The sequence below is a fragment of the Lineus longissimus genome, chromosome 15 (genome assembly GCF_910592395.1).
Source record: "Lineus longissimus chromosome 15, tnLinLong1.2, whole genome shotgun sequence".
Classification (NCBI taxonomy): domain Eukaryota; kingdom Metazoa; phylum Nemertea; class Pilidiophora; order Heteronemertea; family Lineidae; genus Lineus; species Lineus longissimus.
This window is the reverse complement of record NC_088322.1, coordinates 8,563,139-8,579,176: the sequence shown is the minus strand read 5'-3', so window position 1 is coordinate 8,579,176 and position 16,038 is coordinate 8,563,139. Positions and strand designations below refer to the sequence as shown.

The 16,038-nt window shown below is 38.7% G+C and overlaps 1 protein-coding gene across 5 annotated transcripts; it reads left to right on the top strand.

The window, feature by feature from the left end:
• Positions 1–13: 13 nt before the first annotated feature.
• On the top strand, positions 14–15,375 carry LOC135499292 (guanylate kinase-like). Of its 5 annotated transcripts, none has more exons than XM_064789974.1 (8): positions 15–104; positions 1,888–1,950; positions 5,519–5,674; positions 8,577–8,715; positions 9,105–9,243; positions 9,878–9,962; positions 10,786–10,871; positions 11,497–15,375. In XM_064789974.1, exons 1-8 carry the CDS (start codon positions 65–67, stop codon positions 11,536–11,538), a joined length of 750 nt encoding a protein of 249 aa, XP_064646044.1. In that variant the 5' UTR covers positions 15–64; the 3' UTR covers positions 11,539–15,375. The 5 variants fall into 5 exon arrangements, with proteins under 5 accessions (XP_064646046.1, XP_064646044.1, XP_064646045.1 ...); XM_064789975.1 differs by lacking the exon at positions 1,888–1,950 and adding an exon at positions 1,083–1,153 and having other exon boundaries at positions 23–104; XM_064789976.1 differs by lacking the exon at positions 1,888–1,950 and having other exon boundaries at positions 14–104.
• Positions 15,376–16,038: the final 663 nt, after the last annotated feature.

The window sequence follows — 16,038 nt, the reverse complement described above, 5'->3', positions numbered from 1 at the left end:
ACCGTAAAGCAATCACAAATTATGGGCAAAGTTTGCTCGAAAAATATCGTATTTTAGTTCATTTATGCTCTTTACTTTCGCCCTAAGGCGATTTGCAGCTGCAGGTACGGAACATCATAATACAAACCTTCTTGCTGTTGTGAAAAATATAATGATTGGCAAAGATCTATGCGTTCAATCTCTTGTCAAATCCGTCAAAGATGTTTCTCATTTTCAGCCATGCAAAATACACTACGCCCATGCACTACAAAATGTACACATATCATGTCACGTCGTGTCAAATTCTATTGAAGTAAAGAGCCTGAAGCAGGTCAAGGTATGAACTCGTAGGATTGAGGAGTTAACCACGATTAGCTAAATCGTAGGCAGTGACTGAGTGAGTCCCACCAGAGGCACAGGTCCCCAGGCGACGAGCTAGTTCACCGACGACTCGCCTACGTGTCTCTCTGTCTGTGACTGCGGTGTCTGTGATTATTCACTCAGCTCAGGGCCTCACAGTCATTTTGTGACAAGTGGCATATCTTAACCCGATAGGCCTTTTGGAAAAAATTGAATCGGACCCAAAACAAATCAAAATTCAAATGCGTACACTAGGAAATGACATTAGCCACAGTGACCCCTTGTTCCAGGTGAAACACATGACTGGTCAGCGGCGCCTAAACAAACTTCTTCGCAGAGGTCGACTTCCAGATGATACGAATGCAACACCAGCCGGACCTAGGGTTGAAAAAACAAACCTTCTCATGATCAAAGGCGCAAGACAATGCCTCTCAACCCATTTTCTGGTGATTTTGACTGTGGAGATCTCTTGCAAAGGTGGTTTGTTTTCCCGTTGTACATGACTGTACAAACGCGTGTCTCCGGCAAGGGGCCTATTGAACAGGAAAACATTGCCACTCTATGCCCACTTTTCGGCTTTTAAAGTCGTGATCATTGGTGGCCTTGCTGAAGAATGCAGTCAACCATCTGCCTCAACACTCCGCTTGCAGACAGGCCTCTTATTCTCGCCAACGGGCAAAGGCGTACAGTATAAATTTTACATCAAAAATGAATATATCCATTGTGTACTTTGAACTTTTCAGACATACAATGGCTTCTTATATCATAGACCCATTATACGCTGTTGTACAATCAGCATACACCATGCTGAGAGGTGAGAGATGAGTTGTATTCACGATTGTGTTGGTTCAAGAAAAAAGATGACCATGACTTGCTAACTCACTTTGTTGTCAGTTGCAAAACTTTATTCCTTAGGTACACCTGATGAAATTCTTTTTATGAACTATGAAGGGGCGATTTCAGAAAAATTGCTTTTTAGTCATTAGTTTCCAGGGCATTATCTGATTGTGACTTTTGAAATTGAATTATAGGGGGTCTTTAGGCATGAGCTTGGGGGTTCGAATATAAGGTTGGTCTAAAACATCAATCTTAGGATCTGAGTATTTTTCGAATTTCCAAATACTGTGCCCCATCAACTCAACAGATTACAGTAAGTGTATACAGGTTCGGTTACATTTCATACAAACTTGCCAATGCACTGTATGAATTTTGAGGCACCAATCGAGGTCCTTGACGATTTTGTGTAAATTTGATGTTCCGGCCCTTCTTGCTCCTGCCTTTTGACTCCCTTTTTAAGGGCTGGTAGCTTCTTATGTATGGAGCAAAGTTAATGACATACTGACTTGTGAGTGGGAAAGCGTGGCATGGTCATATTTATTTCTGTTAAAAGTTTGTTGTTGAGTGGGAATTTTCACTTTTCATCTGTTCACAGTTCTTTTTTTATACGTGTAGTTATTTTTAAACAGTTTTTGCCATGAAAATATGAAGCAGGGTGAAACCTCTGCATTTCCAGACAATTTTAACAAAATCTGACTTTTGATTTTGCAGCTTTCAGGGAATCTGAAGGGGCAGTATGGCTTCAGTCGAGTGCACCATATCTTGACTTTAGGGGTAGATATTGAGTTTAGCTTGGTTTTGGTCCTTATTCCTCTCATCTTTCATCTTATCCATATCCATATTGCATTCAAAGTGCATGATGTTGCGTAACTTCTAATTCTATTGTTGTTGAAGCCAAGGTCAGTAACTCATTCAGCTGCGACCCATCCACCAAGAAGGAGATGTGTCTGTCATTGCTGCATGAGGTATGCATGTTGTGGGTCAAAGCAGTGTGCCCTTTTTAAGATGCCTCACTTCTAAAGTGCTTCTGCCAAAAATATGAGAAAGCTGCAAAAAGTAAATGATATAGAAGGAAACCAAATGGCAGAAATGGTCCTGGGAGAAAAAAAAAGTAGTACTGGGTGTGGATGTGTCAGAAATGGCTTAGTAGTATGGAAAACTTCTTGCTCCATCTTTCCTCTACATTCAAAGCTAGATTTGACTCTTCAAGGCATGACAAGCATTGCGTAGTCTGGCTTGCCAAGTGGCCTCTTCTTATGCCAAATATTCTGTAAACCATTTCCATGGGAGATAATGCGGGAAACCTTCAAGAACTCGACCAACCCTGGATCAACAAGCTTTTTTTTGTGTTTGATGAAGTTTGATGAATCCCCTAACCAATCATTCCCACAAATTACAATACATTCTGAAACTTAACCCAGCTCCTTGCTTGGAATTAATTTTTCTTTGTCTAAACTTGACTGACAGTGTGGAAACGCCAGCATCTCCCCCCCCATTCATGGATAAAACATCTTCATATGTTGCTCAGATGATACATGTATGTATGTACAGTGGAATGGAACCTTCCTTACATTTTTGTACTTGAAACTTGGTACACATTATCCCCTATGTCAGATAACCTCAGACACTGAAATTCAGTTTGATCTGATTCTCAACTTGGCCACCAGGGGGCCAAAACTAAAAAGGTAGGATGAATTCCTAACCACCGAATATCTATACGGTGAGCACAATGACCCCTGGCCTTTTCATTGTAGATAGTGTCATCTTTATACCAAGGACCCCTATTTTTAAACTATTAGGACACCACATTATGTCCCAAGCTGGTCATTTCCATTGAATTTGACCTCTGTAGTCAGGAAACCTCTCGATTCAGGACAGAACATGTATTTGTCAGTCCCAAGGGTGTTCATACATGGTATCGATCATATTGTATCACCTGGGTGTTTATTCATTGGCTGTTGTACCACACATGTACCATCCTGCTTCCACCCCTTCACACGACATTATGGACTACACCACCTTGTACAAAACAGTTAGAATCTGTACGATTTTCACAAAGTGTCATTTACGACTTTTTCAAAGTGTCATCCGACTTTCACTTCCAACATTTCACATCTTCGTCGTATTTGAGGTTTGTAAATATATTTTTCTTTCAGGTGTTCTTTAGACTAGTATCAACCGGGTATTTTTGGCGGCTTGTTTCACAAATCTCTCAAGTCTTTTTTAAAGGTTAACGCCGTTCGTAATTACTTGTGATCCAGTAAGATAGAAATCCACTTACACAGTGCCGTAATGTAGTTCTTGTGGATACAAATTTGTTTAAACTTGGTATTCATAGTATTGTTTTATCAGTCTACACAACGGCAATGTTGAAATTAGTATGTATTTTTGCAATTGGAATTTCAGACATTTTTAAATTCAATTACAAATTCAAATTTTTTAAAGAAGGGCGTAGGCCTTTAAACATGGTGATCTAAACCACTTTCATTTTGGCAGGAAAGCACTACAATCCATTTTTATGGAAAAAAAGACACTGCTCGCAAAAAAAAAACATTGCTGGGAAAATCTTTCGTTATTTTGCTGTAAATGGTTTGTTAATTGCCATGTTGTGTCTGAAGTGGATCAGGGTCTTTTTATCAGTTGGTGTTGAAATATCAAATGATATTGGCCCTATAATTTTTTTTATCCTGCTGATTTTCATAATCACACATAGAGGGTATCGATCTGCAAAATTAAACAGTCATCAAAAATATCCAGGTTATGTCAAGTTTGCTCACATGACATCAGTTAGAGAGTCATTTTTGCTACTCCTCCTAAAAAGGCCTACGTCGTGTGTTAAAAGTTTTGAATTTACAACTGAATTAAAAAATTTCCAATTGCAGAAATACATGTGAATTCCTACATTGCCATTGTGTAGACTGATAGTGATATACAGATACTATGAATACCAGGTTTAAACAAATTTCAACATTGCCGTTGTGTAGACTGATATACAAATACTATGAATACCAGGTTTAAACAAATTTCAACATTGCCGTTGTGTAGACTGATATACAAATACTATGAATACCAGGTTTAAACTAATTTCAACATTGCTGTTCTGTAGACTGATATACAAATACTACGAATACCAAGTTTAAACAAATTCGTATTCATAATAACTGCACTACGGCATTGCCTGTGGTTGGATTTCTATTTACCTGGACCACCAGTAATTACAGATGGTGTGTACCCCTTAAACTTCTTTCATTCAATTCCAAACAAATGCCAGCCAACATCAATAGAGTGTTCCTGACAGACCCAGTGATATTTGCTTAGGCTAATGCACAATTACCTATAATATAGTCTTACGTTTTGAAATAAATAAAGTTGGCATGCTTAGAAGCTCACCCGCACACACGAAGCTAGTTGTGGCTATTGTTTGGTCCACATGGAGACTAAAGGCCTAAACATTTTACGAGTCCAAAAAGAGTAGGCCCATTGCCAGCAAGACACAAATCAAGTCGGCTTGATACATGTGTACATGTCTACTTTGTGGGATTTTTTGATTGGAATTTGACTCACGAGTCGGGTAGAAGACTTTTTTGGGAAATTGGATCTTTAGCATTGCCTGGGTTGAGGTATGTACTGTAAAATTTAAAGAAATGACTGTCATTTCTCAAAGGCACGACAGGTTTTTAAACTGAAAATGTCTTTATTTTGAATTCTTGGGGCAGGTAATTTTTGAAGAAGCTCATGTGGAATACCATGGCTTGATCCAAATAAGATTTTTTAATCAGTAAATAAGGACAGAAATAAGATGCGCTCAAGTCAATGGTATTGAAATGACTGCCAATAAGCATGGCTTTAATTACCAAATAAGGCTTGTCAAGTGAAAGACATTGAAACCTCATTTTAAAAGGTCAAAGATTAAGATTATCAAAATATGTTTACATCAAGAAACGTAAGTATATGTATCAAGATGTAAGTTCTAAACAGCCATTATAGTCAATATTTAAGAACTTGTCTGTTTGATGAGCATTGTTTTAGTCGACTGCATCCAGATACTCGGATAGTAAAGTGGGGTAGGCATGGTTGGGCTCCAGCTGTTTGATCACTTCAAGTATAAAGTGGGTGCAGTAAGTTGGTATTTTTTAAATACCCCGAAGTGTCATGGGCCAGATTTTAATTTTGGTCAGTGGGCCATGGGTGTTTGTTTAAAAACAATCAATGCATTCTGGTATCTGCATGTACATGTAGCAACAATAACAAGGTTAAGATGCCAATAAAAAATTCTCATTGGCCATTGTTGTTAAAATACATGTAGTCCTAGCCAAATTTGACCTGTTCTAAACTTTTTCAGCTGTTGGGGCCGAAGTTCTCAACATTCTTCAAAAACTAACCATGTCGTCGCCGTACCGGCCTATCGTGATGAGCGGGCCATCGGGAAGTGGCAAGAGCACACTCTTACATCGGCTCATGGACAAACACAAGGACTGTTTTGCATTTAGCGTCTCACGTAAGTAGAGGGGAAAATGGGTTTTTTCCGAGGTGGCAGGACAAATTTTAAAGGCCTACGCCATTCGTTAAAAATTTAGAATTTGCATAGATTTGAATTTGAATTTGAATTTAATACATATTTCCGCAATTTGAAAATTTTAATTACAAATTACAAATTTTTAACAAACAGTGTTGGCCTTTAAATTAAAAAAGAAGTGGCACCCTGGTGTCTTTTACAACAGGTTTGTTTCCGTTACTCTACAAAAATTTCAAATTATTCTTTACAAATCAAATGAAATATTAGGAGGGACTACCCAGGGCTCATCAGAAGTTACCTTTATTATCCTACTTGTATTTTAAAATTTCCCCAGGCAATTTTTTCTGCCAGCACTTGGCAACAGCCTGTTGCAGATGTCGGTGTGCAAGCGATTAACGAGATGTGTAACTGACTATTCTGGGCAGATTTGATATAAATAAAGATCAATGTGTCCAGAAAGTCTTTCATAAAATATTGATAAGGCGCAGCTTGTGCTGGACTTGCATTGAGGACATTCTTGCCAATCAATGCTGCCCCACAAGATGAGTTTACATACTTAATTTGAAATAGTAATTGCTGTAGATTGAGTTGACGAAAACATTTAGAAGAATGTTGCAAAAAAGGAATCTGTATACAGCTGTCCGCGTGAAACTGCCTTTATTCCCGCAAAAAAACTCGAGAAATTTCTCGCCCAGCGACCTGGTTTGTCTGAGCACTGATAGTGACGTTCCTCGATTCCGACGTTACATTATGATCATGAGCCAAACCAAACGACAGACAATTAGCAGTTCCCATTGGTAGTACTTGTCACTAATTGCTATCAAATAAAAAAAGGAAAATGCTGCAAAAAAATTATTTTCCGGAGCTATACATGAACATGTCACGACAAAGTCAATCTCAATAACTTGATCGGAAGACTTTGATTAATGAGATTTTTCTTGCTCGATACTCCCTAACGAGAGTAAATGAATCCGTATTTCATAACCAACACAGATGGAGAAAAACGTATCGTCGATAAGAAGTGCCATTTGCAAGATTGTCTGCGTGGTCATCATGACAATGTTATATAATCCGTCCCTGCTGAGTCTGATGAAATCTAGGCGCGTTAATTAACTTGTATTGAAGTAAATACATAAATCAATAATTAGGCTAATGAGAATTATTGCATGCAGGCTGACCGGTTTCACTCATATCTGACAATAATGAGGTTAAAATGAACTTTACGACTCTAACTCTGCACCTTTGAGATGCAGCTACGGACATCAGGTGACATCGTCAAATTAACTAACTAAGCGCGAGAACCCTTTCACATTGACAATGATAATCGCCTTTATTTGCAACAGCATTGCAGCAATTTGGATATGGGGGTGGGGTTTGGGAGGTTCTAATACTCCCCATAATGGACAAGGAAACTTTTTTACAATTTTTATTTGTTTGACAAAACGTCAGTGAAAAATTGGTGGTTTACTACATCTCAGTCTGACTCTACGTCACTTGACGGAGATACTAAAGATGCATTACAAGACAGACACACCCAGATTAGTCTTCTGCCTGATCAGAACGCGTTGAGTTTTGTTCCGGCCTCAAAACAACGCCCAATGCTAAACAATCTTCTTAATTCATGTAATTAGACATGTCAGAGAAGAAGATTCCGGTATTTGTTGCGCGCTAATGTAGCATGGAGACTGATTATTTTAGCAGCTACGCCTAGAATTACAGATTGTCCCTTCAGGCGTGGTAGCCACTTTCTCATGGCAACATCCCTTGCGAAGGTCAGACACAGAAATTGTCAGCAAAATCTAAAAATCAGGGTAAGTCTGGGTAGTCCCTCCTACACTTCTCTTGCCCAAGTTGTCCTACTTGAACCCCTCTTTTCACCAAACTAATCGTAGGAGTGATTAGGCACTATTGATTCAAAACTGCATTAAAAATGGATTTTCTATACCACAGAACCACCGAGGTATAAAAAAGTAACTCATTATTTCAAATAATGTCGATGTGACCCAACTTTCTGTATAAGATGTTTTGTAATGTCAGTCCAGCCGTCTCACCAGGTAACTGATTATAGATCACAGTATCTTTGCATATCAGTCAATAAATCGAAATACATGAACTATTCCTCTTCCTCGGATGGGGTCGTTATTAAAGCCACCACATGGGGTGAAAGAATTCCTTGGTTTTATGGCAAATTGCCTAGGGTTTCCTAGGCAACCCATGCCATAACAAACCATCCGAGTATGATGATGGGCTAGTCTATTTCTTTCTACAGGATGGGGATCGTGATAATGACACCTTATGATGCCTCTTCAATAACTTAACTGTCAGAGCAGTGAACCAGCAATAAAAAGATCTGTGGTTCGAAATCCCTTCAAGGGAACTTCAAACTTTTCTGTTCTTATTTCATTCCTTCTTGTTGGGTCATGGATGAGTTAACTATGCCACGGTCCATTCTATATCATCCCATTCCATTCCGGCCGTTGCGTGGGTCAGACACAACTCAACTTCCTGCTCTCTTGGCCACTCTCTCCAAGTCATTCAAGCTCCAGTCCTACAGACCTCGCCCCTGTGGATCTTCTCCAGGTTGTGCGTGGCCTGCCCCTGCTTCTTTTTCCCTGGGGTTACCATTTCAGGGAGATCTTCTCTCCAGGTTGTGCGTGGTCTGACCCTGCTTCTTTTTCCCTGACCCTGGGGTTGCCATCTCGGGGAGATCTTCTCAAGGTTGTGCATGGTCTCCCCCTTCTTCTTTTTCCCAAGGTATGCCATCTCAGGGAGATCTTCTCTCCAGGTTGTGCGAGGCCTCCCCTGCTTCTTTATTCCTGAGGAAGCCACCTCAAGGCGTGGCAACTCGACCATATCAACTCAGAATTTCCCTATTCCATTTCAGACACAACGAGAAAGCCGCGACCAGGGGAGGTTCATGGGACAGATTATTGTTTTTCAACGAGAGAAGAGATGCAGCAGGCAATAGATAACGATGAATTTATCGAGTCGGCAGAATTCTCAGGGAATCTTTATGGAACAAGGCAAGTCACTTGGGACAAGGAGTGAGACATAAAATTCACATTACTTGCACCTGAGTGCCTATATGTAAAGGGCCCTGGAAACCAGGGTACTAATATGCTATCCTAAAACCACAATGAACAAGGAAAAATGGAAAACTGCTATAAGAACGCAATATTATTATAAATATCAATAAGTATTTACAATAATCTGTTGCTGTATTAATCGCAGGTGCTTGTGACAAGAATTGATGATTGCTGTTATCTGTGATCAACATCAAACTGAAAGAGTTTTGACCACAGATGAACTGGAACCCTATCTAATGTTCCTGAGCCAATATTCTGGACCTACATGTATTTCACTGTTTCCGGTCCAAACCGACATTCCATCAACTTTTCTGATTCTATTCCAGTAAAAAGGCTGTGGAGGAGGTGGCCAAGACCGGGCGTATATGTATATTAGATATCGACATGCAAGGTGTGAAGAATATCAAGGCCACAAATCTTAACCCGAGATATATATTTATTAGGGCACCGAGCATGGACATTTTGGTGAGTATTTTTCCCCACTAATTCTGACAAAAGAATAGGTCCAGAGTGAGTTTCTTACTTCTGTGAATATTTATCTGAGTTTCTTTGTTGTCTTGTGTGTAGGGCCTCGATTTTTGGCCACGCTGCAAGGGCTGGACCATACCGACGTCGGTGGACTTTTATTGCCTAGGTTTTAAATCAGAGTTTTACTTCTCCTGGACTTGTTGCCTTCAGTGAATATTTTGCCGAGTTTCTTTATACTTGGGTGAATAGTTCAGCTGAATTTCTTTATACATGTACTTAGGTGAATATTTTAGCTGAGTTTCATAATTCAATGAATATAAAGCCAAGTTTCTCACTTCAATAAATATAAAACTGAGTTTCTTACCTCAGTGAACATCTTAGTCGAGTTCCTTACCTCATTGAATATCGTTGCAACCAAGTTTCTTACTTCAAGGAATATTTTAGCCAATTCACATCAACTACAGTAGAATAGAACCTCCCTTAGCGAACACCTCTCTATCAAAGACAATCTCTCTACCAAGGACACTAGTTCTGGTCCCAAATTGGTTGTTTCCATTCAATTTGACCTCAGTTTCTCATTTCATTTTGCATTTCACTCGGAAGATTGATATACACAATTCATACTTTGCAGGAGAAACGGTTACGGGGTAGAGATACTGACACTGAAGATGCCGTTCAGAGGCGATTAGCCTCAGCAAAGGCAGAATTAGAATATTGTGAGTATGAATTTTTTTTAAAATACGTTTTGTAAGTATCAACAGGGATGAAAGTAATGTGCAGGTCCTGTATCTCTGGATTACTCATCATCGTAACATTACCGGCGTCGTAACCCAATTGGATTTTTGCCGGAGGTATGGAGTCCACCACCTGTGTGGGATCTTTTACTTGCCCTGGCATAGACACTCAGGTACAAGGGACCACAGCTTTTAGTCTCATCCGACAGACCCTCGAGTATTTCATACATAAATATACGTGTTGTGAAGTGCCAGGAATTTTAGTTCCTTGAAAGCCACACCGGTTCATCCAGAAATACAATCCTGGCCTCTCCTGGGATTGAACCCGGGCCCTATTGTGTAGTAGCCAGCAGTTTTAACCACTAGGGTATGAGGCCCCTCAAATACTTCCACTTACCTTTTTGTGTTCCTTAATGCTGGAATCATTCACCAAGACGTGTTTTACACCGCCAGAACTTGTGAGTGTCAATTGGTTGGCACAAATCAGGATATTTGACCTTGTGACTCGGTTTTCGGCTTGAGAGATGACATTTTGGGAAATTAATAATCCCCAATAACAGAAGACAAAATCAAAAGGTTTCTTACAATTATGTTCCTTGAATTCTGAAATTTCTTATAATTAATATTATTCCTGAAATTTCTTACAGTAAATGTTCCTTGAATTCTGAAATTTCTCACAATGCATATTCCTTGAATTCTGAAATTTCTTACAGTAAATGTTTGTTCCTTGAATTCTGAAGTTTTTAACAATGGATGTTCCTTGAATTCTGAAATTTCTTACAATTAACGATGTTCCTTGTTTCAGCTCATGAAAAGGGATCGTATGACATGGTGATTGTAAATCACGACGTGGATATCGCATATGAACAACTTGAGGGATTTCTCAAAGACGTAAGTAAATTGGTACTATGACTGTTTATGGAGCCACTGTGGTGTAGTGGCTTGCCTCTCTGACTAGTGGTCACGAGGTCCCTGGTTCAATACCCGCTGTCGATGCAAGGTTCTAGGCAGGTCTATATGCCTTTCATACCTTACTGATGCTCCACTATGGTATATAAATGGGTACCTGAGGAAATGCTCTGATTGAGCAGCTCATCTGAATTCTACTGATAGGTTTCAGGGTAGACAGATGATAACCTCTGCCATTGTTGATTTCAGACTATCAGCCAAATACTTAACCTCAGACAAATCTGTACCTTTTCTCGGCTTCCATGCTCAAAATGACAAAGGCTTCATTCCTTTTTTTTCAATCTTTGCTCAGTCATTACAATATATAGATGTAAACTATGGAGCAAGATCAACAAGCGATGTCTGTTTCGTTGCTGATCTATACATGGCGTCAACACAACGTAATGATAATATTCGTTTGTGCTAAACATGCTAAAGCAAATGTAACGAGCAGTCCCGAAAGTGCTAACTCCTTTCAGAATTTTCACTGTTAAAACTGACCTTTCAGAATTTTCCCTGTTAAATTTAATTGAATAATGATTAAAGGTATTCTTTGTTTCGATTTCAGGATATAGAGACTATACGTAAAGCAAAGTTCAAGTCACGATGAACACTATTTTGAAGATTTTTAACTTCTCTAGGAAATTGTTATGCTGTAAACCCTTGTATTCTCACAGCCTTGTTAGTTCGCAAAAACGAACATTTTAGATTTCACTTTCATTGGGCTTAGGCTTAGAAATAGCCCCTAGTTTCAAAGGGTAATACTTTCATCCTCGCACATGACAATATTATTTTGTTATCCTCGCACATGAAAATATTAGGGTTTACGATAGTTTAAAAGCTCAACAAAGCAAACCATGGCTCAGTGGCGGCCATTTTGGACGTCAATCAATGCCCCTGATGCTAAGACGTCACCGCCCAAGTGCACCACATGTTATTGACGTCGTGGTTGTCGTCGACAATGACATAATTTCAACATTCAAAAGGGCGTCTTGCTATGATGATGTCATCTGCACAGCCTCAGTTTATAAAAATGATTACCTCGACTCGATATTCGATTGCAAATTTCTCGATTTTTCACATTCGATGTGTTCCTATCATCTGCTAATTATAAATATATCTGTCATATTAAAGGAGGAGTAGAGAGTTTTTGCACGGCCTGCACTTATGTACTGTACTGATATATATATTTACATGCAGTTCTTGTGCGTGTGGTGGTTCTCTAGGGCATCAAAAAATATACACAAACATTCTACTAATTGTTTGCTTACACTTCCATCTTCAGCACATTCTATGCAGTAACTTTACAGTTTTGCCGGTACATCATTCGGTTCTGCTATTCCTTCAAAGGGGTACGCCGTTCCTAAATACTCGTGGTTCAGTTATAAAGAAATCCACTGATACGCAAAGCCGTAGTGCAGATATTATTTTTTAACTTGGTATTCACAGTATTTGTATGTCAGTCTACACAACGGCAATGTTGAAATTTGTTTGAACTTGGTATTCATAGTATTTGTATATCAGTCTACACAACAGCAATGTTGAAATTTGTTTAAACTTGGTATTCATGGTATTTGTATATCGTCTACACAACGGCAATGTTGAAATTTATATTAATATGTATTTCCGCAATTGGAAATTTTGTAATTCAATTCCAAATTCCAAATTTTTAACGAACGGCGTAGGCCTTTAAGGGTTTTTTGCAGGTGAGGGCTAAAGTACCTACAACAAACAAGCAATTTTAATTCATGCGACAAGAATACTTCAGATTGCATTCGATGATCATCGCTTGATTTTGGTGGTCATCACAGGGTGCCACCTGCGATTCTATATCAAACAAAGCGATTTCCGGTTTACCCGCAAACCAGAGAACTTTTCGTTGCACATAAGAGTGATTATTATCGCATGTTGCTGCAATTTAATTGTTCTGTTGCGTGGCGCTTTAGGTATTGTTATGAAATGTTATGTTTATGAATCACTGAGGGACCACTTCCAAGGCTGTTTTGAGATATTCTATGCAGGGCTATCTACATCTAATTGTACGTTTGTAGTGTACGTTGTAATCAAATTTCTGGTACTAAAAGACCACAGAAGACACGTCAGAACAAACTTAGTTCCAAGGCATTTTAAAAGGATGAGCATTTGGTAATCTCTGTTGGGCTCCTGTACCAATCGGTGCAGAACTGGTGATATTTTTCGGTGGCTTGTCTAATTGTTAGTACGATAAACAGTTCATTGTTTTCTCTGTAGATTTTACTGTTAGAAATCTATGTTTGTATCCGAAAATATTCATAGGTTAAAAGATTGTTTTTCATGACATTGATACTGGAACATTTGAAGCATCGTAACCACTTTGCTACAGGACTGCAGGTATCGTCCTGCGTTTCGTATTCTCGGTAGTGGTGCGCTGCGTTGAGGATCATTAAACTGGTATTTTGGACCATCGTAGCGTGCGTCATAATACTCTTGACCAGAATGATGGTCCATCGTAGTGAAATGGTAAAAGGGGTATGCCATTTGTGATTACTGGTGGTCCAGGAAAATCGAAATTCTGTTAAACAAAATCGTAGTGTAGTTTTTATGCATGCTGGAAGCCTTTAAGGGGTTATGTTTCTGGTAACACGGTTTTAGTGAAGCGTCTACGTGTTAAAGTTGTGGCCTCAGTACTTAAAATGAATGAACATGTATTTGAGAAATTTTGGTTGTGCCAATCAAGCTTAATATGAATTTCGACAATGATGTTGGGTGATATGAATAAAGGCTAGCAAATGCTTTTACTTCAATTTTGTACAGAAAGGCCAAGTGTAAATGTACATGGAGTTTTAGATAAAAGCATTTACTACTCTTTATTCATATCACCCGTTGTGTAGGCAGATATGCAGATGCCATAATTGCCAAGTTTCAGCATATTATCATGCATAATAACTGCACTACAGCACTGTGTACTTCTGTTTTCCGGAGCCACTAGTGAATACATTGAACAGACGTTCCCCTTTGATAGAAAACTTAATGTCACTGTTTTAAGGAGACAGGTAAAAAGATGAGGCATTTTGCATAATGGCTCATAGAAAGAATAAAGTTGTATTTTAAAGTGTTATGTATATATTTCTGTATTGTATTTCTGTAATCATTCTGAATCACGTATATGTGTAATTAGATAATTAATGAAGAAAATGTTAGCTAATTAACTGCAATGATTTAATAATTATTTGTTCTACTTTAGTGTTCTAATTCATCTAAAAAAGGGACCATTTCAAATTCACTGATGATTAAAACGAGTCCTAGACCCAGAACCTTTTTTTTCGACAGAAATGGGAAAAAAATTAGCACCTGTTTGTTGGTGATCTTATACAAGATAAGATAAGATAAGAGTCACGAATTTATATAGGGCTCTTCAGTGATGAGACTGTTAAAGCGCTGGCCCGAAATGTTCCTTGGAAGAGAAATGTTTTTAGAGATTTTTTGAAAGGCAAAAAGTCAATGGTGTTGGCAAGTTCATGAGGAAGAAGGTTTTTACAGTCTTACAGCAGATGCCACAAAACTGGAAGTTTTTCAAGGAAGTTTTTCCAATCTTTCTTTTGCATTCTCTATCAAGATTGAGAGATGGTCCCAAACTAGTCTTACATTTCAATTGCGCATTCTGTATTTTCACTGCCTGGTGCCTGGATAGTCATATCACGGACGAAACAGCTTGTTAAAGGCCTAGGCCGTTCGACAGAAAGTTGACATTTTTTAATTTGAAATGTTCCAATCGCATAACATAAACTGTACGTACAAAATATGAATTTCAAAATAGCCATTATGTTGACAGATATACAAGTCCTAGGTAAGTTTCAGCAAAGATGCATGCATGATAATTATGCTACGACGTGTATAGCTGCATTAAAATAGCAATAGCTGACCCACAATCAGGGCGTACCCCTTTGAAGGGGTACGCCGTTCGTTATTATTTGTGGTCCAGTTAAAAAGAAATTCACTAATTCACAATGCCGTAGTGCAGTTATTTTGATTACGAATTAACTTGGTATTCATGGTATTCGTATATCAGTCTACACAACGGCAATGTTGAAATTTATATTTAGTATATATTTTTGCAATTTGGGCATTTTTAGATTCAATTACAAATTCAAAATTTTTCACAAATGGCGTAGGCCGTTGATTACATTAACACTTCTTTGTATTATCTGTTCTGTATACGTAGTTATCCCAGTCTGTGCTACTGTAAACCCCTTTATTTTTGTGCCCATGTAGATATTTGCGAAAACATCCATTTCAGTCTTTGCTTCCATTTATTTGTGCGAATGGGTGCATTTTCCAATGATCAAACGATAAAGATGAATATTTTCTTGCCCTGAAGTTCACAATTGTATGTCTTCTCTCAAAAATATAGGGGTTAATAGTATTTGTTGGTCAGTTGAAATATAAGATAAATCAATTTTATTAGAAATAGTGGTTTTGCTCTTTGTTTTATTTGACAGGTTGGTTCCCACCTTCGACACTAGAGGGCTACGAGGTCAGTGTTGAGCGAGTTGATGAAGTTTAAAGGTCGTCCCTGAAATCATAGGAGTAACCGAGACAAAGATATCCTCGTGAGAAACCTGGGCCAATCTACACTTTAACACCCTTTTTATCAAATGCAAAACTTTCTATTGTTATATTGCCACGCATTTCTCCTATATTTGAACTCGAAAGTCAGGTTGCTACAACCATGGAGGTATAAATATTTACATTGTACCCGTGGCGCAGGCAGGTTCTAAATGGGCTATACCTTGAATAGATTGAATTGCAATGAAAATATAATGCAATATCAAAGGAGCAATATCGAATAGACAAATTAAACCAACCATTTGTCCACAGACTCGGACCCTGTGGCGTGCTGTATGCGTGCATATAAAAGTAAATCAATTGGTCCGAATGAGATGATGAGGCAATGTGAATATACCTCGTTCCTTAGTCAGCAATATGCCCCTTTTTATACGGAGATGAAGGAGAACCCAGATAGGCCTTCACATGTCGGCCTCCAAATGGCTCGGACCAATTGCACTATCACTACTAAAACTTTAAAATGCGTGCTCCTCCTACATGTAGCATGATCTCGGGCAAGGCACTT